This window comes from Bombina bombina, chromosome 4 (genome assembly GCF_027579735.1).
Source record: "Bombina bombina isolate aBomBom1 chromosome 4, aBomBom1.pri, whole genome shotgun sequence".
Classification (NCBI taxonomy): domain Eukaryota; kingdom Metazoa; phylum Chordata; class Amphibia; order Anura; family Bombinatoridae; genus Bombina; species Bombina bombina.
In genome coordinates, this window is record NC_069502.1 from 909,390,665 (window position 1) to 909,417,028 (window position 26,364).

General features: G+C 39.2%; 1 protein-coding gene across 5 annotated transcripts in view; it reads left to right on the forward strand.

Moving 5' to 3' along the window:
• Window positions 1-26,364, forward strand: part of UTRN (utrophin) — a 1,395,536-nt gene that overhangs the window by 1,323,187 nt on the left and 45,985 nt on the right. For all 5 annotated transcript variants that reach the window (XM_053711837.1, XM_053711835.1, XM_053711836.1 and 2 more), the window contains 2 exons: window positions 1,599-1,664; window positions 14,095-14,253. In XM_053711837.1, the coding sequence (XP_053567812.1) occupies window positions 1,599-1,664; window positions 14,095-14,253 (225 nt within the window). The remainder of the gene's footprint in view (window positions 1-1,598; window positions 1,665-14,094; window positions 14,254-26,364) is intronic.

Here is a 26,364-nt window from a genome sequence, read left to right on the forward strand (position 1 = left end):
TCTGCATCTTCATATTGGGCGCTGCCATCTTGGAGCATCACTGATCTGTGAATGTGCACTGCTTCTGTCTCAGGGTGCGAGAATACCTAAGCTACAAGATGGCAGCTCCCAGTATGAAGATGCAGAACTTCACCAACCAATACACGTAAGAGGTTTAAATAGGAGAACGGCTTTGAAGGAAGCTGCAGGCATAGGAGTAAAACAAAAGCATGATCAGTAGTAACCTTGCTATTGTAGTTGTGCCCAGCAGTTTAAAGGACCAGTAAATACAGTAGATTTGCATAATCAACAAATATCTGATAAAAAAACAAAGCAACAGCACTTAGTCTGAGCTTCAAATTAGTAGTAGATTTTTTTTCTGACAAATTTAAGTTATGTCTAGTTCCACTCCTCCTGTATCATGTGACAGCAATCAGCCAATCTCAAATGCATATATGTATATTCTGTGAATTCTTGCACATGCTCAGTAGGAGCTGGTGACTCAAAAAGAGTCAATTTAAAAAGACTGTTCACATTTTGTTAATGGAAGTAAATTGGAAAGTTGTTTAAAATCACATGCTCTATCTGAATCATGAAATTTTGATTTTGACTTGAATTTCCCTTAAATGTTCCATTAAAGGGAAAGTTCACTGTAAAACAGGATTTCCCTTCATGTGTTTCCAATGACTTGTACCAGCTGCACAGTATAAAACGTATATGAAATGGTACCTTTATATTAATTTTGCATATGAATTAGCTTCTATTTGAAACCACAACCATTACAATGGTGGGCGATTAATAATCTGTTGTTTATGACTCTTTACACACAAAAACACACACAAAGATTCCTCATCTTCTCTGTACACCTAGAAAACAAATTAAAATGTAAGTACTTATTTCTCCTACCCCTACTGGGAGTGTAATTTCTTCTCCTGGTTATGTTTGCACAGCTTTTCCATAGCTAATACTAAAATATTAAAGTGTTCGTTTAGGTGGGGTGCAGCAGGCAAAAGCAATGACAAAATAAAGTTAAAGGGACATTCTCCAAAAAATGGACTCCACTTGTATGCATTTCAGTTTTGAATTGAAGCATTTTTGTAGTATACAAGTATTTGCAAAAATGCTTCTAATAAACGTGCACCAGCATTTTAAACACAGCACTTGCTCAAAGATGCTAAGGTGCTTGTACCATCTGGTAATGACTCAGTTTGTTAATTGCTGACATGATTCAAGCCCCACTTGCACTCTGATCAGCTGCAGTATTTAACTTTTGCTAAAAGCATTTTTGCCAATACATGTATATTGCAGATATGTTTCTATAGAAAGATGTAATTCATCCATGTGCATTTAAATTTTGACTGGAATTTCCCTTTAAATACGCTGTTTGTAATAAATGTAATACACTCCGGCAGGTAAAATAAACCATTGGGAATACATTAAAGGGGAGAAAAGTTTAATGTACGCTGTTCCTTTAAGTTCCACCAAGTTGCTTCAAAGAGAACATTATACCATAAGCTTTCAGCTGACCTATTGATTGCAGGAGGGTTATCTCTGGTAGAATATATTGCAACAGACAAGTATGAAGTTTATAAGTAATGCCTTTATTTCCATTTTACTAGGCTGGCACAAATGGAGAGAACAAATGGTTCGTTATTCACTGACAGCAGCTCTGCCACTGGGAGCATGTAAGTAAATTATTACAGCAATTTGTTGCTTCAAGAAATAATTTCAATTTAAAAATTAAGGCAACCAAACATATAAGATGCAGAAAATATAGGAAAAGTAAATCATTTTTTTTCCAAAAGATGTCTAAGATGTAAGTACTGATTGTCTTTGAAGGGACATTCTAATGGAAAAAAAAACGTAATTGCATCTAATTTGTCAGAAGTATGTAATTTATGCATTAATGACCCTAACTGTGGCCTCCATCACAATCATAAATGATGAGGCCTTTTTGGCTCTTTTTCTGTAGTAAAAAAAAGGCTCATTCCTGCATTTTTTTTGAGATCCTCTCTAAAAGCCCTATTTTTCCTATGGAGCTAAATAGTTGTCGGTGATCGCAATCCATTTTATACAAGGGTGTATGTTGGCCTAGACAAACAAGGCACTTGCCTAGGGCGGCAGATTGGGAGGGGGCAGCAATTTTTTGTGGCTATATTTGTAAGAATCCTACAGTTATTTAAGAAGTATTATATAAGTCTATAATGGGAAATTATGCCCAAAGAGCTTACAGTCTAGGGGGTTATAATAAGAGACTGCACAAGGAGCTTACAGTTTAGAGGTACCTCTGAAACTTTCTTTTATTCAGCTATCTATTGTCTTTAGTTATTTTGGATTTCAGCACTTAGTATTGTGTTTGGGGAAATATTATTTCAAGAAATCTGTGTTTGGGGCTTTGTATATATATTGCAGCAATAGATATATATGTATGTGAGTATGTCTGTGACTGTGTGTGTATGTATGTGTCTTTGACTGTGTGTGTGTCTCTGTGATTGTGTGTGAACATTTAATTTGTAGATGTCCTAAAAAAAATTCACATTGCTTACTAACCAAAAATATTATGGCCAAAAAGTGGGGCGGGCAGCAGAATTTTGAGAGCCTAGGGCAGCACAAAACCTAAATATGCCACTGAATTTCCAATACGCTTTTCAACACCTTTTCAAGGCCAGTTTTAAATTTCAAATTCGACACCTTAAAGGGATAGAAAACCCCCCAAAAAACTTTTCAGATTTAAAAACATCTCAAACTATACTTATAGTTTACAAATAATATCGTTAAGCAATTTATTTTGGTTTACCTGTAAATTTACATAGAAATTTTATTTTCTTCCAAACCCCTCCGGATCCTCATTATGCATATCAAATTGGAGTGTTCTATCTAGGTAGAACAATAATGGCAGCCCGCATGCGCAGTATGCCTTGTCCTGAACCCACGCATGTGCAAAACTGATTGTCAGGTGTTCTGTCAAAATCTGCAGCCGCATTCCTGAGCGCACAACTGCCGGGTTGCAGAATCTGACAGAACACACTGCCTGTCAGATTTTGCTGCCTTCACAGAAGCGCCGCTGTTCCACAACTTTTCTTCTGATTAATGTAACTGAAAGGGTCTTAGCACAGAGTAATTATTACAAAGTCACAGAGCGCTGGTCCAAAACAGGAAAGAGTCTCACTAGAAATTAACCTATTTAAAACCTGCTTAAACAATAAGAGGTGCAGTATTACAAGGAAAATGTAATATAATAAAATGAATCACAATTTAATAGATCGTAAAACAATTAATTGAAATGGATATCATAGTTAGAAAAATCAATACAATCACGCTAAAAAAATCATAAATAATGACACAATACAATAACCACTATGTGGAAAGAAAGTCACTTATAAGTCCCAGGTCGTGTATATAGCCACACAAAATCAAAGCTGCAATGGAGACTCTAGGAGCAAACAGAGAAGCCCATTACAGTGATAATTGTAAAGGTAACTCTTGTTACTTACACCGTAACTTAGTGCTCCGATATCAACTGCAAAGTTGGAATGGTTCCAGCACTGCCCTTCGTTCTCATAGGTTGCTTTTTAGTCAATCACAACTTCCGTTCAAAATACCTATCAAAATACCTTTTCGCCTCACAGGAATCCTGATCGCCTGTTTGTAATCCTATACACCCCAGTAAGTGCTTCAAAACTCTTTGCTGCTAATCACTTGTCTTTAGGGCAAACTTTCCACTTCCCAGGCAGGAACTTACTACAGCCAGGGAAGTGGAAGGTTTTACTAAAACTGCAGCTAAGCGAATCTCCCAATAAAGCAATGTGATTGGTTAAATGTGCCAAGCCTCCAGCAATAATTTTAGCTGAGTCCCCCCCGGGCTTCATTCCAAGATATAAAAATGAATGAAAACACCCAAAATATTCACTACATGAAAAATCTTACAATCACTTGTCTTTAGAGCAAACTTTCCACTTCCCAGGCAGGAGCTTACTACAGCGAGGGAAGTGGAAAGTTTGCTCTTTGTAGAGGTATGTTAACATACAGGGCATACAATTACATATGTATACGCTCATATATGGATAGTATGTGATATCCTGTTCAGTTGAGGGAATCTGTGTGAAAAGACACACCAGGACACCAACATCTTTTTTAAATGAATATTTGATTTAACAGTACAGGCATCTTTAAAACAGGATTGCGCAATTGTGACTTCTGTAGAAGCCTATTGCAATCCGTTTCCATCCGCACCACTGCTAAACCACCTGAAAGCAGTAGTGCAGGAGCTCATTTACATGTGGCATCTGATTGGATACAAAAATGAGAAAGAATAAACATACTAAACAGTTGTGTTCTATTCTACTATATTGCAATGTTCTATTTCTTTGGATGCCATTTATTAAAGTGAAAGTCAATTTAGATAAATCGGTGCACGGTTTTTAATAATCCTATTAAAAACAAGGGCACTTTAAATCATCAAAATTGACATTTCACTTGTTTTTTTCAAAAACGTACCTTTTTAATCCTGACAGCCGCTCCAGTGATTCCCCGGCCGCCGGAAACCTCTTCATACGCCAGAAATGACGAATCCGGCTTCCTCAAATCACGGCTTTCCCCCTGGGGGGATCATGGCCTAGGGCAAGGCCGTGATTGAAGGAAACCGGATTCATCATTTTGGACCCGCGTCAGGATTAAAAGGTAAGTTTTTGAAGAAAACGAGTAAAATGTCAATTTTGATGAATTAAAGTGCCCTTGTTTTTAATAGGATTATTAAAAAACAGGCACCGATTCATCTAAATTGACCGTCACTTTAAATGGCCATAATAGTCTAAATTCATTAGAGCATGTAATTTTAAGACTATTCATCCTGCACTACAATGTGTTTAACCCCCGCAAAATATTGCTGGTTTAGAGCGTAAGCCACCCCTCATTTAATAAGCAGGGCTAGTTGCTCATGAGTCATGTAACTAGCGCTAATGATTGGATCAGCTGCGATTTCCGTGCAGAACCAGTAGTGGCCCACGAGTCCCGAGCAGCACTGCTACTGTGTGTCTAACCTTTTTGTGGGAGTTAAACACACAGTAGTGTAGGGTTGATAGTCTGAAAATGAAATGCTCTAACAGGTTAGAACATTCCATTGTTTATTGTGGTAACAGATATGTTAATTTTTGTGTATTACAGATTCATGACTTAGTATAAGATTTTATGCATTTCTGCAGCATTAGAGCCATGTCTTGGTTTGCTCTGTTATCTCTTGGAATAATGAATCTTACATCTGCCTGCTGATTTTTAGTTCTCAGCCTAAAGCAGTTTTGTTTGTTTTTTGTAACCATTTGTTATCATTTCCCTTGATTCTTTATAACTTGAACTTTCTTCCAATCACACTTCAGAGCCATCTTCGTGTCATAAGAAAGTTGTCACCAGCTCAGTTTTAAAACCATCAATTGTAGCAATTACATCTGTTTACTGGATGCTCTGCTTATCAATCTGACTATATATTTCTCCCCAGCAACTGTACTAGCACTTGCTTTTCTGCTTTTGTGATTCAAATCTCACTTGATGGACTAATTAAATTAGCAGAGCACAGCGACCTAGTTATCTATTATCTATGGCTCTAGCAAGGGGTGTAACTAGATCTTACTGGTCCCCAGGGCAAAGATTGTGACAGGCCGCAGTACTTTTTAGTGTTTGCAAAATCTGAGCCATCAGCCTCACAGGAGAAAGAGGAGCTGCTTTTCTGTAACTGTGATTCATTCTTCCCTCTCGGTTAGTCTGTGCCAGAGGATATGCACTTGCACAGGCATATCCATACACTTTCCTTAAAGGGACGGGGAATGTAAAAAATGTTACATAATTCAGCAATAATCTTCTGATCATGTCTTCTGTTTCAAAAGAGCTTCGCCGGCGCGCTGTCTAATCACATTGTGCCCGATCACGCTATTGAACTAAAAGTAGTTCCCTACCAGGCCAGAGTGGGAGCACACTACATTCAGTTCAATAGCGTGATCGGGCATGCTGTGATTATACACAATTATGTAACATTATTTTTTGCATTTACTGTCCCTTTAAATGGTTAGCCCTTTTTTTAAAGGGGCACCCAGAAGGGCCAGGTATCATACAGGTGCAACTTGAGCCCCACCAGACCTACCTGTAGCAAAACCAACATTGATTGTAGGGTTAGATGAGCTCCCTAGAGGTAGATTTGCCAGGTGTCCAGTACTCAACTGGACAGTCCAGTATTGTATCAGGGTGTCCAGTAAAATCTTTACAAAAATACTGAACATTTAAAATTCCAGTTTTTTAATGGAGGCATTTGTTTATAGCAAGATAGGCAATATGGACCTGTATACGAATATATGGGGGCCATGGTCGGAATTCTTCACAGTCTAAAGTTGGCAGACAAAGACCCCGGAGACCGAGAGAAAGGAGGGGAACCTAGGTAGATAACTCTTTCCCCCTCCCCTCCTCCTTTTTCTCTTGTTAAGTGTGTTCAGTCCACGGGTCATCCATTACTTATGGGATATATTCTCCTTCCCAACAGAAAGTTGCAAGAGGATCACCCAAGCAGAGCTGCTATATAGCTCCTCCCCTCACATGTCATATCCAGTCATTCTCTTGCAACCCTCAACAAAGAAGGAGGTCGCGAGAGGAGCTGGAGTTTTTACTTAACTATTCTTCAATCAAAAGTTTGTTATTTTAAATGGCACCGGAGTGTGCTGTTTTTCTATCTCAGGCAGTATTTGGAAGAAGAAACTGCTTGCATTTTTTATCTATGATCTTAGCAGGCGTAACTAAGATCCACTGGCTGTTCTCGACATTCTGAGGAGTGGGGTAACTTCAGAAACTGGGAATAGCATGCGGGGTCCTCCGCAAATGAGGTATGTGCAGTACTTTATTTTCTGGGAATGGAATTGACTAAGAAAATACTGCTGTTGCCGTATGATGTAAGTACAGCCTTAAATGCAGTAGTAGCAACTGGTATCAGGCTGATAAATGTATGCGCAGTCGAGTTATATTCTAGGGACTAGAATTTGACTGAGAAAATACTGTTAACACTGAAATAATGCTTAAGCCTTCTCTGCAGTGGTAGCGACTGGTAGCAGGCTTAGTGATAGCTTTGCATGACATTGAAAAATGTTGTTTTTTAATAAAACGTTTACTGGCATGTTATTCGTTTTTTGTGAGGTACTTGGGTGATAAATCGCTTTGGGCATGATTTTTTCCACATGGCTAACATATTTTTATGCATGGAAACCGTTATATCAGGGCTCCCACTGTTGTGATTGGAGTGGGAGGGCCCTTGTTTTAGCGCCTTGTTGCGCAGTTAAAATTATTGCACAGTCTTTCTGCTTCTTCCTCCTTGATCCAGGACGTCTCTAGAGAGCTCAGGGGTCTGCAAATTTCATTTGTGAGGGAGGTAATCAGTCACAGCAGATCTGTGACAGTGTGCTGACTGTGATTAAAAGCGTTAAATCTTATTTGATATCTGTTTTATCCGTTTTGGGTATCGAGGGGTTAATCATCCTTTTGCTAATGGGTGCAATCCTCTGCTAATAATACACTTCTTGTTAAGAATTGTTTAATTATATCTGTATTTTTGAAGCGCTGCAGCGTTTTTTATATTGCTTGTAAAACTTATTGAAAGTGATTTCCAAGCTTGTTAGTTTCATTGCTAAGTCTGTTTTAAACATGTCTGATTCAGAGGAAACTGTTTGTTCATCATGTTCAAAAGCCAATGTGGAGCCCAATAGAACGATGTGTACCAATTGTATTGATATTGCTTTGAATAAAAGTCAATCTGTACCGATAAAGAAGCTATCACCAGACAACGACGGGGAAGTTATGCCGCCTAACTCTCCTCACGTGTCAGTACCTGCGTCTCCCGCTCGGGAGATGCGTAGGATTGAGACACCTAGTACATCTAGGCCCTTACAAATCACTTTACATGATATGGCTAATGTTATGAAAGAAGTATTATATAATATGCCCGAATTAAGGGGCAAACGCGATAGCTCTGGGTTAAGGACAGAGCGCGCTGATGACACGAGAGCCATGTCTGATACTGCGTCACAATTTGCAGAACATGAGGACGGTGAGCTTCATTCTGTCGGTGACGGTTCTGATCCGGGGAGACCGGATTCAGAAATTTCAAATTTTAAATTTAAGCTTGAGAACCTCCGTGTGTTACTAGGGGAGGTATTAGCGGCTCTGAATGATTGCGACACGGTGTCAATTCCAGAGAAATTGTGTAGGTTGGATAGATACTATGCGGTACCGGTGTGTACTGACTTTTTTCCTATACCAAAAAGACTTACAGAAATTATAAGTAAGGAGTGGGATAGACCCGGTGTGCCTTTTTTCCCCTCCCCCGATATTTAGAAAAATGTTCCCTATAGACGCCACCACACGAGACTTATGGCAGACGGTCCCTAAGGTGGAGGGAGCAGTTTCTACGTTAGCCAAGCGTACCACTATCCCGGTGGAGGATAGCTGTGCTTTCTCAGATCCAATGGATAAAAAATTAGAGGGTTATCTTAAGAAAATGTTTGTTCAACAGGGTTTTATATTGCAGCCTCTTGCATGCATTGCGCCTGTCACGGCTGCAGCGGCATTCTGGTTTGAGTCTCTGGAAGAGGCGATTCGCACAGAGCCGTTGGATGAGGCCTTGAGCAAAGTTAGAACCCTTAAGCAAGCTAATGCGTTTGTTTCAGATGCTGTAGTACATCTAACCAAACTTACGGCTAAAAATTCCGGATTCGCCATACAGGCGCGCAGAGCGCTCTGGCTTAAATCTTGGTCAGCGGATGTAACTTCCAAGTCTAAACTACTTAACATTCCTTTCAAAGGGCAGACCTTATTCGGGCCCGGCTTGAAGGAAATTATTGCTGACATTACGGGAGGTAAGGGCCACGCCCTTCCTCAGGACAGGGCCAAACCAAAGGCCAAACAGTCTAATTTTCGTGCCTTTCGTGACTTCAAGGCAGGAGCAGCATCGACTTCCTCCGCTCCAAAACAGGAAGGAACTACTGCTCGTTACAGACAAGGTTGGAAAGGCAACCAGTCATGGAACAAGAGCAAGCAGGCCAGAAAGCCTACTCCCGCCCCTAAGACAGCATGAAGTCAGGTCCCCCTATCCAGAGACGGATTTAGTGGGGGGCAGACTTTCTCTCTTTGCCCAGGCTTGGGCAAGAGATGTGCAGGATCCCTGGACGTTAAAGATTATATCTCAGGGATACCTTCTGGATTTCAAATCCTCTCCTCCACAAGGGAGGTTCCATCTTTCGAGGTTATCGACAAACCTAGTAAAGAAAGAGGCATTTCTACAATGTGTACAAGACCTCTTAATCATGGGGGTGATCCACTCAGTTCCGCGATCGGAACAGGGACAAGGATTTTACTCAAATCTATTTGTGGTTCCCAAAAAAGAGGGAACCTTCAGACCAATCTTGGACTTAAAGATCTTAAACAAATTCCTAAGGGTACCATCGTTCAAGATGGAAACCATTCGAACCATCCTACCCATGATCCAAGAGGGTCAATATATGACCACGGTGGACTTAAAGGATGCTTACCTTCATATACCGATTCACAAAGATCATTATCGGTACCTGAGGTTTGCCTTTCTAGACAGGCATTACCAGTTTGTGGCTCTTCCCTTCGGGTTAGCCATGGCCCCGAGAATTTTTACGAAGGTTCTGGGCTCACTTCTGGCGGTACTAAGACCACGAGGCATAGCGGTGGCTCCGTACCTAGACGACATTCTGATACAAGCGTCAAGTTTTCGGAATGCAAAGTCTCATACAGAGATAGTTCTAGCATTTCTGAGGTCGCATGGGTGGAAAGTGAACGTGGAAAAGAGTTCTCTGTTACCACTCACACGGGTTCCTTTTCTAGGGACTCTTATAGATTCTGTAGAGATGAAGATTTACCTGACGGAGTCCAGGTTATCAAAGATTCTCAATGCTTGCCGTGTCCTTCATTCCATTCCAAGCCCATCAGTAGCTCAGTGCATGGAGGTAATCGGCTTAATGGTCGCGGCAATGGACATAGTGCCATTTGCGCGCCTGCATCTCAGACCGCTGCAACTATGCATGCTCAGTCAATGGAATGGGGATTACTCAGATCTGTCCCCTTTGTTAAATCTGGACCAAGAGACCAGAGATTCGCTTCTCTGGTGGTTGTCACCGGTTCATCTGTCCAAAGGAATGACCGTTTGCAGGCCAGATTGGACGATTGTAACAACGGATGCCAGCCTTCTAGGCTGGGGAGCAGTCTGGAATTCCCTGAAGGCTCAGGGATCGTGGACTCAGGAGGAGAAACTCCTCCCAATAAACATTCTAGAATTAAGAGCAATATTCAATGCTCTTCTAGCTTGGCCTCAGTTAGCAAAGCTGAGGTTCATCAGATTTCAGTCGGACAATATCACGACTGTGGCTTACATCAATCATCAAGGGGGAACCAGGAGTTCCCTAGCGATGTTGGAAGTCTCGAAGATAATTCGCTGGGCAGAGTCTCACTCTTGCCACCTGTCAGCGATTCACATCCCAGGCGTAGAGAACTGGGAGGCGGATTTCCTAAGTCGCCAGACTTTTCATCCGGGAGAGGGGGAACTTCACCCGGAGGTATTTGCTCAACTGATTCGTCGTTGGGGCAAACCGGATCTGGATCTCATGGCATCTCGCCAGAACGCGAAGCTTCCTTGTTACGGATCCAGGTCCAGGGACCCGGGAGCGGTGCTGGTAAATGCATTAGCAGCCCCTTGGGTTTTCAACATAGCTTATGTGTTTCCACCATTTCCGTTGCTACCTCGGCTGATTGCCAGGATCAAACAGGAGAGGGCATCGGTAATTCTGATAGCGCTTGCGTGGCCACGCAGGACCTGGTATGCAGACCTAGTGGACATGTCGTCCTGTCCACCATGGTCTCTTCCTCTGAGGCAGGACCTTCTAATTCAGGGTCCTTTCAACCATCCAAACCTAATTTCTCTGAGGCTGACTGCCTGGAAATTACACGCTTGATTCTATCAAAGCGTGGGTTTTCGGATTCGGTTATTGATACATTAATACAGGCTCGGAAACCTGTGACAAGAAAAATTTACCATAAGATATGGCGTAAATATTTATATTGGTGCGAATCCAAGAGCTACTCGTGGAGTAAGGTTAGGATTCCTAGGATATTAGCTTTTCTACAAGAGGGTTTAGAAAAGGGTTTATCCGCTAGTTCGCTAAAGGGACAGATTTCAGCTCTGTCTATTCTTTTACACAAACGTCTGGCAGAGCATCCAGACGTCCAGGCCTTTTGTCAGGCTTTGGCTAGAATTAAGCCTGTGTTTAAAGCTGTTCTTTTGTGTTCCGTTTGAACCCCTTCATTCCATTGATATTAAGCTTTTATCTTGGAAAGTTTTGTTTTTGATGGCTATTTCCTCGGCTCGAAGAGTCTCTGAGTTATCTGCCTTACATTGTGATTCTCCTTATCTGATCTTTCATTCAGATAAGGTAGTTCTGCGTACTAAACCTGGGTTTTTACCTAAGGTTGTTTCTAACAGGAATATCAATCAAGAGATTGTTGTTCCATCATTATGTCCTAACCCTTCTTCAAAGAAGGAACGTCTTTTGCATAATCTAGACGTGGTCCGTGCTCTGAAGTTCTACTTACAGGCAACTAAAGATTTTAGACAATCTTCTTCTCTGTTTGTCGTTTACTCTGGACAGAGGAGAGGTCAAAAGGCTTCGGCTACCTCTCTCTCTTTTTGGCTTCGTAGCATAATACGTTTAGCCTATGAGACTGCTGGACAGCAGCCTCCTGAAAGAATTACAGCTCATTCCACTAGAGCTGTGGCTTCCACCTGGGCCTTTAAGAATGAGGCCTCTGTTGAACAGATTTGCAAGGCTGCAACTTGGTCTTCACTTCATACTTTTTCCAAATTTTACAAATTTGACACTTTCGCTTCTTCGGAGGCTGGTTTTGGGAGAAAGGTTCTACAGGCAGTGGTTCCTTCTGTTTAATGTTCCTGCCTTGTCCCTCCCATCATCCGTGTACTTAGCTTTGGTATTGGTATCCCATAAGTAATGGATGACCCGTGGACTGAATACACTTAACAAGAGAAAACATAATTTATGCTTACCTGATAAATTTATTTCTCTTGTAGTGTGTTCAGTCCACGGCCCACCCTGTCTTTTTCAGGCAGGTTCTAAATTTTAAAATTATAACTCCAGTCACCACTGCACCTTATAGTTTCTCCTTTCTCGTCTTGTTTCGGTCGAATGACTGGATATGACATGTGAGGGGAGGAGCTATATAGCAGCTCTGCTTGGGTGATCCTCTTGCAACTTCCTGTTGGGAAGGAGAATATATCCCATAAGTAATGGATGACCCGTGGACTGAACACACTACAAGAGAAATAAATTTATCAGGTAAGCATAAATTATGTTTTTTTTTCTTTCTTCTCTCTTCGTTTTACTTGTCAAGCTCTCGATGCACATATTTCATCAGAGATGTCCCAAATAAGATAAGGTATGATACTCCTGACTTATTTAATCTCCCAAGTAACTAACTCATTGCTGTTGAAGCAGCACCAGTTGCAACTTGATTTAATTCCCATCTTCCTCTCTGTCCTTTTCTTTTTCTATCAAATAAGTAGGTATATTCATTTTTCACCAAGTTACATAAGTTATCACACTATGAGGTGATTGTGCAGACCAGGGAGGTATATGTATTACACATATAGAAAAAAAGAGAGATAATTTTTCTTTTTTGCTTAGTGAATCTTTCTCCTCCAGTCATATAGAAAATTAGGATTTATGAACACCATAAATGTGTTACTTTCAACGAGATTACAGAAATGTAGTTTACAGAGTTTTCACTGTGTTGTGTTGTCTTTTCTTGTTGCAAATCTATTACAATGTTTATGTTTTGTAACCTCAACACTTGGGTTGAGAATAAGGTTGGTGTATCGAACATTACCTCAATAAAAAACTTTGATTTAAAAAAAAAGAATTCCAGTTTTTTAAAGTCAATGAGTTTTAGTTAAATGTAAAAAGCCTCAATGCATTGCAAATATGAAGCAGAAAAAGACAAAAAAAAAAGTGACAGTCCAGGGTTCAAATCACTACTGTTTATTTGTGGCACAACAGCTGAAGAGGTAATATGGTTTATTTGTATGTTACTGGCAGCCATGGGGTAAAATTACTGCTCAATTGTGAAAAAATATACATGGTTGGATCAAGAGTGGGAAAATCAGGGAGGGAGCATTGTGTGACCCTAGCTACCATTGACCTAGAGATTTTCAGCATTTTTGTTGTGGCCAGCTGGTTACCCTACCTAGAGGTGTGGGTCCAGTCTTAATGGATACCTCTAACACCCCTGTAGCTTGTACCACTGGTCTAGTTTATGAACTTCTAATGTAATATTTTGTAACCCAGATTATTTAGTGTATGTATATATTACTATTTATCCATTTTGGGATTTGTTCACAATCTTGAGCTTGTTTTTAGTAGATAATGATCTTTGAACATTGTCATGCTCAATATCTTTACCTCACGAAACCAACACAGAAGCATTATCTACCTTGTTCATCTCCCAATTTTCTTAATCTGAAAAATAAAATGCATAGGAGCGACAACAAACAAAATGGAGATTTCATGAGTTTAGTAATAACGTTACAAATTGAAGGGTATAAATTCTCACTAATCCCTTTTACTAATGTATAGTGATGCTGATGGTTGAAGTATGCAAATTACCCGTTGTGCTTCAAAACCATAGAGATATGTGTGTATGCGATTTGAACACTGGCATATCTGTATGGGCATGCGTGTTTGTTGGGTTATTGGGTTTTTATTAGTTATAAAGTGCCTATTGAAAGTGCACATAAACCCGACAGTAGTGCACTAATTCTTCATGTGCACTAAATCGATATAAATTATCTTAAGCTGCATTACGTAATTATTATGCCCTACTTAATGAGCCGAAAGAAGAGAGTTCAAATGGCTGTGAATTCACGGCGCTAATACGTTTCTTCAGCAAGAATGTATTTTTTATTTTTTTTGTATAATGATTTGATCTGTTTCTATTCAGTATTGTGGTGCTTTAATTAGTTCATTCTTTACATATAAATTGTGGTTCTTTAATGTTTAGCGACGATGAACACGCCCTTATTCAACAATACTGTCACACTCTGGGAGGAGATTCACCATTAGGACAACCTCAGAGTCCAGCGCAGATCCTCAGATCAGTAGAAAAGGAGGAACGAGGAGAGCTTGAACGTATCATTGCTGACCTGGAGGAAGAACAAAGGTAATGATTACTTTGGAATAAAAAAATGTTCTGTCTATATAATCATAATGAAGTATTTGCATGAAAAGAAATAATCTGTTTTTTGGGTAAACCAATCCAACCATAGAGCAAATGATCATTTTAGAACATTGTGTATATTCCAGCTGTCAACACTTTAGTTAATTGTTTCTTTAAACTTACTCAAATTGTTTCAGACCAAAAATATGCCTAAATTCCTCTCTCTTTTGCCTTAGGTTTGGTTAAGCAGAGATTTATTTCCTGCAATATATCTGTACTATGCTTGTTAGCATGGAACAATCAGACCAAATCAGTCGTTTGGCTGTCCTGAAGCAGCTTGGTAAATGAGATTGCGGCTGGAGGGCGTGACTAGCGTCATATGCACTCCCCCCTGACCTGATCCCATCATTGAAATCACATGATCGCCTGAAAGATTGGGTGATTTCAATTTGTTTACATCAGAATTTCCTTCCTATGTAGACAAATATATCCCGGCAGGAAAGGATTAATGTTTAGAATTGATAATGTAAATAAATATTGGATAAACTAATATGATGTTGTAGCTTTGTGTCTGTGTCTTTCAAATTCCTTTATTATGATTTTGGGAGTAGTATTTACAAAAATTAATGACATTGTAGAAATGGAAAAAATATGTATTATTATTTATCAACTAATAATAAAATAAATCTATATGTGTCTGTGTCTACAGTACGACACACTGTTATATTTTAGCTGGGAAAATAAACCGTATGAGTGTTGTGTTTGAGATAAAATAGAGTTAACCAAGGAACCTGGGGAAAGGAGATTTCAAATCTTACCATGTGGAAATAAATGACGACAGGTTGTATTATCCACTAGAGAAAATCTCTCAACTTAAACCAATTTACAGAGGCCTGTAGGTATTTTTAAAATGCTGTAGTCTTTTTCAATGTCACCTCTGTAACTTACAGTATACAGTGAATAAACACAAAACAAAAATCTGCAGATATCTGACCCAGGCATTTGACTTTGTCAAACATATTTCCATAATTCAAGCATATTGAATGGTTAAATGGGATGTTTTTAGAGCACTTTGATTGTTTCTACATTGGTGTCAAGAAGTTATAGGTATATGGTTTTAGACTGGCTGTCGGTACCTAAGATGGTGGAAGATAATGGTGACCAGTGGGAGAGGGGAGCGAAGAAAGCTGTTTGGGGGGGATGAGGGAGGTGTCAGGTGGGAGGGTAATCACTGCACTACAATATATGTTACCCTTAACAGCTAACCACTTCACTGCCGGGAATTTCAGAGGTGTGGTGCTCAGCTAAAGTTAGCGGCCTTCTAATTACCAAAAATCAATGGCAAAGCAATGCATATCAGCCATTTTGTCTGCTTATAATTTGAGTAGTTGTGTGTAAATAATTTTAGTTTGAAACCCAAAGTTTGTGAAAAAGTTAATTATTTTTTTTTATTTTTGGCGGAGAAATTATGGCATTAAAATGACAAAATGGGCCTAGATCAGGGATTTTCAAACTTGTCCTCAGGCCTCCCTAACAGGCCAGATTTACAGTATTGGCTGAGAGCAGGTTAATAAGCATGTTTACTAATCAGCTGATTGTTTCACCTGTGCTCCAGTTCAGATATCCTGAAAATCTGTCCTGTTAGGGAGGTCTGAGGACAGGTTTGAAAACCTCGGGCCTAGATCAATATCTTGGGTCATCTAGTTTAAAAATATATTTAGTTTTGTTGGTCAAAATTAAAAATGTTGGCATTTCTGCTACACCAAATGACAGTTACCCCAATGCATTATGTTAGACATACATGCAAACAGGTGTATAATATGTATTAATACTTTCCCCTTCTGGTGAACCGCAGCCGTCCCACAGTCTCTCCCAAGGTCTGTGTGAATAGATCAGGTGTGCTAGCTGGAGGCGCTGGTTCAGCTTGTATCAGTCGTTGGTATCTTCCTTTCCTTTCCTTCCTCGGTTGTATAACTCTAGGTGCAAAATAGTGGTGCTGAAATATCAGACAATACACCATACAAAGGTGAATATCTACTCACAGTGTATATTGCAGGTTACCGGCTCCTCCCCAATATGAAAAGACAATATCACAGATTCATTAAAAAAGTTTGTCTTTATTTGGCTCAAAGCAAAAGCGTTTCAACGGTCCCAGCCGTCTTTCTCAAGAGCAATAAAAGTGCTTTACAAACCAAAGCATGATCACCACTATTTTGCACCTAGAGTTATACAACCGAGGAAGGAAAGGAAGATACCAACGACTGATACAAGCTGAACCAGCGCCTCCAGCTAGCACACCTGAATTATGTTAGACATAGCTGGAGATTAAGACTTAAAATAATCAAAAACAATGAAAAATATGTACGTTTGGTCTTAGCTGAATCAGAGGATGCAATGCAAATAAATTACAGGTTTTGTGGAATGCGATAATCTTTTTATATTTTTTTTTACTTATTTTCTGGGCAGTTTTACAATCATTTTGTAATTCTGAGAATAAATAGCTATTTGAAACTGTCATCCGCTGATAGCTTTTTATTTATATATATATATATATATATTTCAAATGTAAATTAAAAAACAATATCTCTGTTTATGTGTAAACGGAGTGATAGCAAAAATACTAAAAAAAAAATCTTCGGTCCTTTTAGCAAATAGGTTGATGCTTGTGTGAGCAGCACTATATTGGCACAAGAGAGTTTGTGTTTAAAGCAGATTTCTTTCATGTAATTAGCAAGAGTCCATGAGCTAGTGACGTATGGGATATACATTCCTACCAGGAGGGGCAAAGTTTCCCAAACCTCAAAATGCCTACAAATACACCCCTCACCACACCCACAAATCAGTTTTACAAACTTTGCCTCCTATGGAGGTGGTGAAGTAAGTTTGTGCTAGATTCTACGTTGATATGCGCTCCGCAGCAGGTTGGAGCCCGGTTTTCCTCTCAGCGTGCAGTGAATGTCAGAGGGATGTGAAGAGAGTATTGCCTATTTGAATTCAATTATCTCCTTCTACGGGGTCTATTTCATAGGTTCTCTGTTATCGGTCGTAGAGATTCATCTCTTACCTCCCTTTTCAGATCGACGATATACTCTTATATATATACCATTACCTCTACTGATTCTCGTTTCAGTACTGGTTTGGCTTTCTACAACATGTAGATGAGTGTCCTGGGGTAAGTAAGTCTTATTTTCTGTGACACTCTAAGCTATGGTTGGGCACTTTTTTATAAAGTTCTAAATATATGTATTCATACATTTATTTGCCTTGACTCAGGATGTTCAACATTCCTTATTTTCAGACAGTCAGTCTCATATTTGGGATAATGCATTTGAGTAAAACAATTTTTTTTCTTACCTTAAAATTTGACTTTTCCCTGTGGGCTGTTAGGCTCGCGGGGGCTGAAAATGCTTCATTTTATTGCATCATTCTTGGCGCTGACTTTTTTGGCGCAAATTTTTTTTTTCTATTTCCGGCGTCATACGTGTCGCCGGAAGTTGCGTCATTTTTGACGTTCTTTTGCGCCAAAAATGTCGGCGTTTCGGATGTGGCGTTCCAGATGTGGCGTCATTTTTGGGCGTCACTTTTGTCTCCACATTATTTAAGTCTCATTTTTTATTGCTTCTGGTTGCTAGAAGCTTGTTCTCTGGCATTTTTTCCCATTCCTGAAACTGTCATTTAAGGAATTTGATCAATTTTGCTTTATATGTTGTTTTTTCTATTACATATTGCAAGATGTCCCATGTTGAAGCTGAGTCAGAAGATACTTATGGAAAATCGCTGCCTGGTGCTGGAGCTACCAAAGCTAAGTGTATCTGCTGTAAACTTTTGGTAGCTGTTCCTCCAGCTGTTGTTTGTATTGAATGTCATGACAAACTTGTTAATGCAGATAATATTTCCTTTAGTAAAGTTACATTACCTGTTGCTGTTCCATCAACATCTAATACTCAGAGTGTTCCTGATAACATAAGAGATTTTGTTTCTAAATCCATTAAGAAGGCTATGTCTGTTATTCCTCCTTCTAGTAAACGTAAAAAGTCTTTTAAAACTTCTCATTTTTCAGATGAATTTTTAAATGAACATCATCATTCTGATTCTGATAATGGTTCTTCTGGTTCAGAGGATTCTGTCTCAGAGGTTGATGCTGATAAATCTTCATATTTATCTAAAATGGAATTTATTCGTTCTTTACTTAAAGAAGTCCTAATTGCATTAGAAATTGAGGATTCTGGTCCTCTTGATACTAAATCTAAACGTTTAGATAAGGTTTTTAAATCTCCTGTAGTTATTCCAGAAGTTTTTCCTGTTCCTGGTGCTATTTCTGAAGTAATTTCCAGGGAATGGAATAATTTGGGTAATTCATTTACTCCTTCTAAACGTTTTAAGCAATTATATCCTGTGCCATCTGACAGATTAGAATTTTGGGACAAAATCCCTAAGGTTGATGGGGCTGTCTCTACTCTTGCTAAGCGTACTACCATTCCTACGGCAGATGGTACTTCCTTTAAGGATCCTTTAGATAGGAAAATTGAATCCTTTCTAAGAAAAGCTTACTTGTGTTCAGGTAATCTTCTTAGACCTGCTATATCTTTGGCGGATGTTGCTGCAGCTTCAACTTTTTGGTTGGAAGCTTTAGCGCAACAAGTAATAGATCATAATTCTCATAGCATTATTATTCTTCTTCAACATGCTAATCATTTTATTTGTGATGCCATCTTTGATATCATTAGAGTTGATGTCAGGTATATGTCTCTAGCTATTTTAGCTAGAAGAGCTTTATGGCTTAAAACTTGGAATGCTGATATGTCTTCTAAGTCTACTCTGCTTTCCCTTTCTTTCCAGGGTAATAAATTATTTGGTTCTCAGTTGGATTCTATTATCTCAACTGTTACTGGAGGGAAAGGAACTTTTTTACCACAGGATAAAAAATCTAAAGGTAAATTTAGGTCTAATAATCGTTTTCGTTCCTTTCGTCACAACAAGGAACAAAAGCCTGATCCTTCATCCTCAGGAGCGGTATCAGTTTGGAAACCATCTCCAGTCTGGAATAAATCCAAGCCTTTTAGAAAATCAAAACCAGCTCCTAAGTCCACATGAAGGTGCGGCCCTCATTCCAGCTCAGCTGGTAGGGGGCAGATTACGTTTTTTCAAAGAAATTTTGATCAATTCCGTTCACAATCTTTGGATTCAGAATATTGTTTCAGAAGGGTACAGAATTGGCTTCAAGATAAGGCCTCCTGCAAAGAGATTTTTTCTTTCCCGTGTCCCAGTAAATCCAGCGAAGGCTCAAGCATTTCTGAAATGTGTTTCAGATCTAGAGTTGGCTGGAGTAATTATGCCAGTTCCAGTTCTGGAACAGGGGCTGGGGTTTTATTCAAATCTATTCATTGTACCAAAGAAGGAGAATTCCTTCAGACCAGCTCTGGATCTAAAAATATTGAATCGTTATGTAAGGATACCAACATTCAAAATGGTAACTGTAAGGACTATCCTGCCTTTTGTTCAGCAAGGGCATTATATGTCTACAATAGATTTACAGGATGCATATCTGCATATTCCGATTCATCCAGATCACTATCAGTTTCTGAGATTCTCGTTCCTAGACAAGCATTACCAGTTTGTGGCTCTGCCGTTTGGCCTAGCAACAGCTCCAAGAATTTTTACAAAGGTTCTCGGTGCCCTTCTGTCTGTAATCAGAGAACAGGGTATTGTGGTATTTCCTTATTTGGACGATATCTTGGTACTTGCTCAGTCTTCACATTTAGCAGAATCTCATACGAATCGACTTGTGTTGTTTCTTCAAGATCATGGTTGGAGGATCAATTTACTAAAAAGTTCATTGATTCCTCAGACAAGGGTAACCTTTTTGGGTTTCCAGATAGATTCAGTGTCCATGACTCTGTCTTTGACAGACAAGAGACGTCTAAAATTGATATCAGCTTGTCGAAACCTTCAGTCACAATCATTCCCTTCGGTAGCCTTATGCATGGAAATTCTAGGTCTTATGACTGCTGCATCGGACGCGATCCCCTTTGCTCGTTTTCACATGCGACCTCTTCAGCTCTGTATGCTGAACCAGTGGTGCAGGGATTACACAAAGATATCTCAATTAATATCTTTGAAACCGATTGTACGACACTCTCTTACGTGGTGGACAGATCACCATCGTTTAGTTCAGGGAGCTTCTTTTGTTCTCCCGACCTGGACTGTAATCTCAACAGATGGAAGTCTTACAGGTTGGGGAGCTGTGTGGGGGTCTCTGACGGCACAAGGGGTTTGGGAATCTCAGGAGGTGAGATTACCGATCAATATTTTGGAACTCCGTGCAATTTTCAGAGCTCTTCAGTCTTGGCCTCTTCTAAAGAGAGAGTCGTTCATTTGTTTTCAGACAGACAATGTCACATCTGTGGCATACATCAATCATCAAGGAGGGACTCACAGCCCTCTGGCTATGAAAGAAGTATCTCGAATTCTGGTTTGGGCGGAATCCAGCTCCTGTCTAGTTTCTGCGGTTCATATCCCAGGTATAGACAATTGGGAAGCGGATTATCTCAGTCGCCAAACGTTGCATCCGGGCGAATGGTCTCTTCACCCAGAGGTATTTCTTCAGATTGTCCAAATGTGGGGACTTCCAGAAATAGATCTGGCCTCACATCTAAACAAGAAACTTCCCAGGTATCTGTCCAGATCCAGGGATCCTCAAGCGGAAGCAGTGGATGCATTGTCACTTCCTTGGAAGTATCATCCTGCTTATATCTTTCCGCCTCTAGTTCTTCTTCCAAGAGTGATCTCCAAGATTCTGAAGGAATGCTCGTTTGTTCTGCTGGTAGCTCCAGCATGGCCTCACAGGTTTTGGTATGCGGATCTTGTCCGGATGGCCTCTTGCCAACCGTGGACTCTTCCGTTAAGACCAGACCTTCTGTCGCAAGGTCCTTTTTTCCATCAGGATCTCAAATCCTTAAATTTAAAGGTATGGAGATTGAACGCTTGATTCTTAGTCAAAGAGGTTTCTCTGACTCTGTGATTAATACTATGTTACAGGATCGTAAATCTGTATCTAGGGAGATATATTATAGAGTCTGGAAGACTTATATTTCTTGGTGTCTTTCTCATCATTTTTCCTGGCATTCTTTTAGAATTCCGAGAATTTTACAGTTTCTTCAGGATGGTTTGGAGAAAGGTTTGTCTACAAGTTCCTTGAAAGGACAAATCTCTGCTCTTTCTGTTCTTTTTCACAGAAAGATTGCTAATCTTTCTGATATTCATTGTTTTGTACAAGCTTTGGTTCGTATAAAATCTGTCATTAAGTCAATTTCTCCTCCTTGGAGTTTGAATTTGGTTCTGGGGGCTCTTCAAGCTCCTCCGTTTAAACCTATGCATTCGTTGGACATTAAATTACTTTCTTGGAAAGTTTTGTTCCTTTTAGCCATCTCTTCTGCCAGAAGAGTTTCTGAATTATCTGCTTTTTCTTGTGAGTCTCCTTTTCTGATTTTTCATCAGGATAAGGCGGTGTTGCGAACTTCTTTTGAATTTTTACCTAAGGTTGTGAATTCCAACAACATTAGTAGAGAAATTGTGGTTCCTTCATTATGTTCTAATCCTAAGAATTCTAAGGAGAAATCATTGCATTCTTTGGATGTAGTTAGAGCTTTGAAATATTATGTTGAAGCTACTAAGAATTTCCGAAAGACTTCTAGTCTATTTGTTATCTTTTCCGGTTCTAGGAAAGGTCAGAAGGCCTCTGCCATTTCTTTGGCATCTTGGTTGAAATCTTTAATTCATCATGCTTATGTCGAGTCGGGTAAAACTCCGCCTCAAAGGATTACAGCTCATTCTACTAGGTCAGTTTCTACTTCCTGGGCGTTTAGGAATGAAGCTTCGGTTGATCAGATTTGCAAAGCAGCAACTTGGTCTTCTTTGCATACTTTTACTAAATTCTACCATTTTGATGTGTTTTCTTCTTCTGAAGCTGTTTTTGGTAGAAAAGTACTTCAGGCAGCTGTTTCAGTTTGAATCTTCTGCTTATATTTTCAGTTTTTTTCATTATAAAATTTAAACTTTATTTTGGGTGTGGATTATTTTTCAGCGGAATTGGCTGTCTTTATTTTATCCCTCCCTCTCTAGTGACTCTTGCGTGGAAAGATCCACATCTTGGGTAGTCATTATCCCATACGTCACTAGCTCATGGACTCTTGCTAATTACATGAAAGAAAACATAATTTATGTAAGAACTTACCTGATAAATTCATTTCTTTCATATTAGCAAGAGTCCATGAGGCCCACCCTTTTTGTGGTGGTTATGATTTTTTTGTATAAAGCACAATTATTCCAATTCCTTATTTTTTATGCTTTCGCACTTTTTTCTTATCACCCCACTTCTTGGCTATTCGTTAAACTGATTTGTGGGTGTGGTGAGGGGTGTATTTGTAGGCATTTTGAGGTTTGGGAAACTTTGCCCCTCCTGGTAGGAATGTATATCCCATACGTCACTAGCTCATGGACTCTTGCTAATATGAAAGAAATGAATTTATCAGGTAAGTTCTTACATAAATTATGTTTTTAGAAGCAAAAAAGGTAATTTGCCCATTCCTACCCATAACACTCTGATCTACATGCAGACAATCGGCTAGTTTACGAGTTTTGCGTTATGAGTGAAAAAGCTTCATAACGCTGCTTTTTCACTACCGCTGCTATTACGAGTCTTGTAGGTTCAGCTGTTTCGCACACTTTTTTGGCCGTCACGCAACGTAACTACCGCACCTTTCAAAAAGTCCTTTTTCAATGGGACTTCCATAGCGCCGGTATTACCAGTTTGCCTGTCCGGCCAAAAAGTGAGTGTTACAGCCTATAACTACAAGATCTGTACCGCCACCTGAAAGTCAGTAGTTATGGGTTTTACGTTATAGAGCTGTACCATAAAACTCATAACTAAAGTGTTACAACGTACACTAACACCCATAAACTACCCATTAACCCCTAAACCGAGGCCCTCCCGCATCGCAAACACTAAAATAAAATTATTAACCCCTAATCTGCTGCTCCGGACATCGCCGCCACTATAATAAACATATTAACCCCTAAACTGCCGCACTCCCGCATGGTAAACACTAGTTAAATATTATTAACCCCTAATCTGCTGCCCCAATGTCGCCGCCACCTACATACACTTATTAACTCCTAATGTGCTGTCCCTAACATCGCTGCATCCTACCTTAATGTTATTAACCCCTAATCTGCTGCCCCCAATATCACCGCTACTATTCTAAAGTTATTAACCCCTAAACCTAACCCTAATGTAACCCTAACACCCCTAAATTTAATATAATTAAAATAATTCTAAATAAAACTTACTATAAATAACTAAATAATTCCTGTTTAAAAATAAATACTTACCTGTAAAATAAACCCTAAGATAGCTACAATATAACTAATAGTTACATTGTAGCTATCTTAGGTTTTATTTTTATTTCACAGGTAAGTTTGTATTTATTTTAACTATGTAGACTAGTTAGTAAATAGTTATTAACTATTTACTAACTAGTTTAACTAGGTAGACTAGTTAGTAAATAGTTAGTAACTATTTACTAACTACCTAGTTAAAATAAATTCAAATTTACCTGTAAAATAAAATCTAATGTGAGTTACACTAAAACCTAACATTACACTAAAATGAAATAAATTAAATTAAAAAAATACATTTATCTAAATTACAAAAAATAATAAACACTAAATTACACAAAATAAAAAAAAGAAATTATCAAAAATAAAAAAGAATTACTCCTAATCTAATAGCCCTATAAAAATAAAAAATAAACTCCAAAATAATAAAACACCTAGCCTAAACTAAACTGCCAATAGCCCTTAAAAGGGGCTTTTGCCGGGAATTGCCCCAAAGAAATCAGCTCTTTTACCTGTTAAAAAAAAACCCCAAATAAAAACCTACCTACAAAACTTAAGCTCCTCATTGTCCTGAAAAGGGCATTTGGATGGGTATTCCCCTTAAAAGGGCATTTAGCTCTTTTACATTGCCCAAAGTCCTTAATTTAAAAATTAAAACCCACCCAATAAACCCTTAAAAAAAACCTAACACTAACCCCCGAAGATCCACTTATAGTTTTTGAAGACCAGACATCCATCCTCATCCAGCCAGGAGAAGTCTTCATCCAAGCGGCAAGAAGTCCTCACCGAAGCCAGGAGAAGTCTTCATCCAAGTGGCAAGAAGTCGTCCTCCAGGCGGGCAGAAGTCTTCATCCAGACGGCATCTTCTATCTTCATCCTTCCGACGTGGAGCGGCTCCATCTTCAAGACATCCGGCGCGGAGCATCCTCTTCATATGGTTCCCTTTAAGGGACGTCATCCAAGATGGCGTCCCTTGAATTCTGATTGGCTGATAGAATTATATCAGCCAATCGGAATTAAAGGGTAAAAAATCCTATTGGCTGATGCAATCAGCCAATACGATTGAGCCTTAAACCTATTGGCTGATCCAATCAGCCAATGGGATTGAGCTAGCATTCTATTGGCTGTTCCAATCAGCCAATAGAATGTGAGCTCAATCCTATTGGCTTCTGCCCGCCTGGAGGACGACTTCTTGCCGCTTGGATGAAGTCTTCTCCCGGCTTCGTTGAGGACTTCTTGCCGCTTGGATGAAGACTTCTCCCGGCTGGATGAGGATGGATGTTCGGTCTTCAAAAACTGTACGTGGATCTTTGGTGGTTAGTGTTAGGTTTTTTTAAGGGTTTATTGGGTGGGTTTTATTTTTAGATTAGGGAGTTTGGGCAATGTAAAAGAGCAAAATGCCCTTTTAAGGGCAATGCCCGTCCAAATGCCCTTTTTAGGGCAATGGGTAGCTTAGGTTTTTTAGGTAGGTTTTACAGGTAAAAGAGATTATTTCTTTGGAGTAATTCCCTGCAAAAGGCCCTTTTAAGGGTTATTGGCAGTTTAGTTTAGGCTAGGGGTTTTATTATTTTGGGGGGGCTTTTTTATTTTGATAGGGCTATTAGATTAGGAGTAATTTTTTTTATTTTTGATAATTTCTTTTTTTATTTTGTGTAATTTAGTATTTATTATTTTTTGTAAATTAGATAAATGTATTTTTATTTATTTATTTAATTTTAGTGTAATGTTAGGTTTTAGTGTAACTCAGGTTAGGCTTTATTTTATAGGTAAATTTGAATTTATTTTAACTAGGTAGTTAGTAAATAGTTAATAACTATTTACTAACTAGTCTACCTAGTTAAAATAAATACAAACTTACCTGTTAAATAAAAATAAAACCTAAGATAGCTACAATGTAACTATTAGTTATATTGTAGCTATCTTAGGGTTTATTTTACAGGTAAGTAAGTTTTTTTAAATAGGAATTATTTAGTTATTAATAGTAAGTTTTATTTAGAATTTCATTATATTAAAGTTAGAGGTGTTAGGGTTAGACATAGGGTTAGGTTTAGGGGTTAATATATTTATTTAGTGTTAGTGATGTGGGAGGCCATAGTTTTAGGGGTTAATAACTTTAGTATTGTGGCGGCGACGTTGGGGGCGGCAGATTAGGGGTTAATAAATTTAGGTGGGTGGCAGATTAGGGGTTAATAACAGTAATGTAGGCGGCGGCGACATTGGAGGTGGCAGATTAGGGGTTAATACATTTATGTAGGTGTCGGCGATGTCGGGGGCAGCAGATTAGGGGTATTTAGACTCAGGGTTTATGTTAGGGTGTTAGGTGTAAACATACATTTTTTTTCCCCCATAGACTTTAATGGGGCTGCGTTATGGAGCTTTACGCTCCATTATTGCAGGTGTTAGGCTTTTTTTTAGCTGGCTCTCCCCATTGATGTCTATGGGGAAATTGTACACGAGCACGTCAAAGCAGCGTTGGTATTTGTGTGCAGTATGGAGCTCAACACTGCCATATTGCCCGCAAACACCGTTTTTTTTGCAAACCTGTAATAGCAGCGCTATTAAAGGTGAGCGGTGGAAATAACTTGCAAGTTATTACCGAGCCACTCATAACGCAAAACTCGTAATCTGGCCGAATGTTAGCTAAGGTTTCTGTGGTAAAACAATTTATTTGCATGTGCTATACAATGATCTGTTTCATATTACACATGCACATCAAAT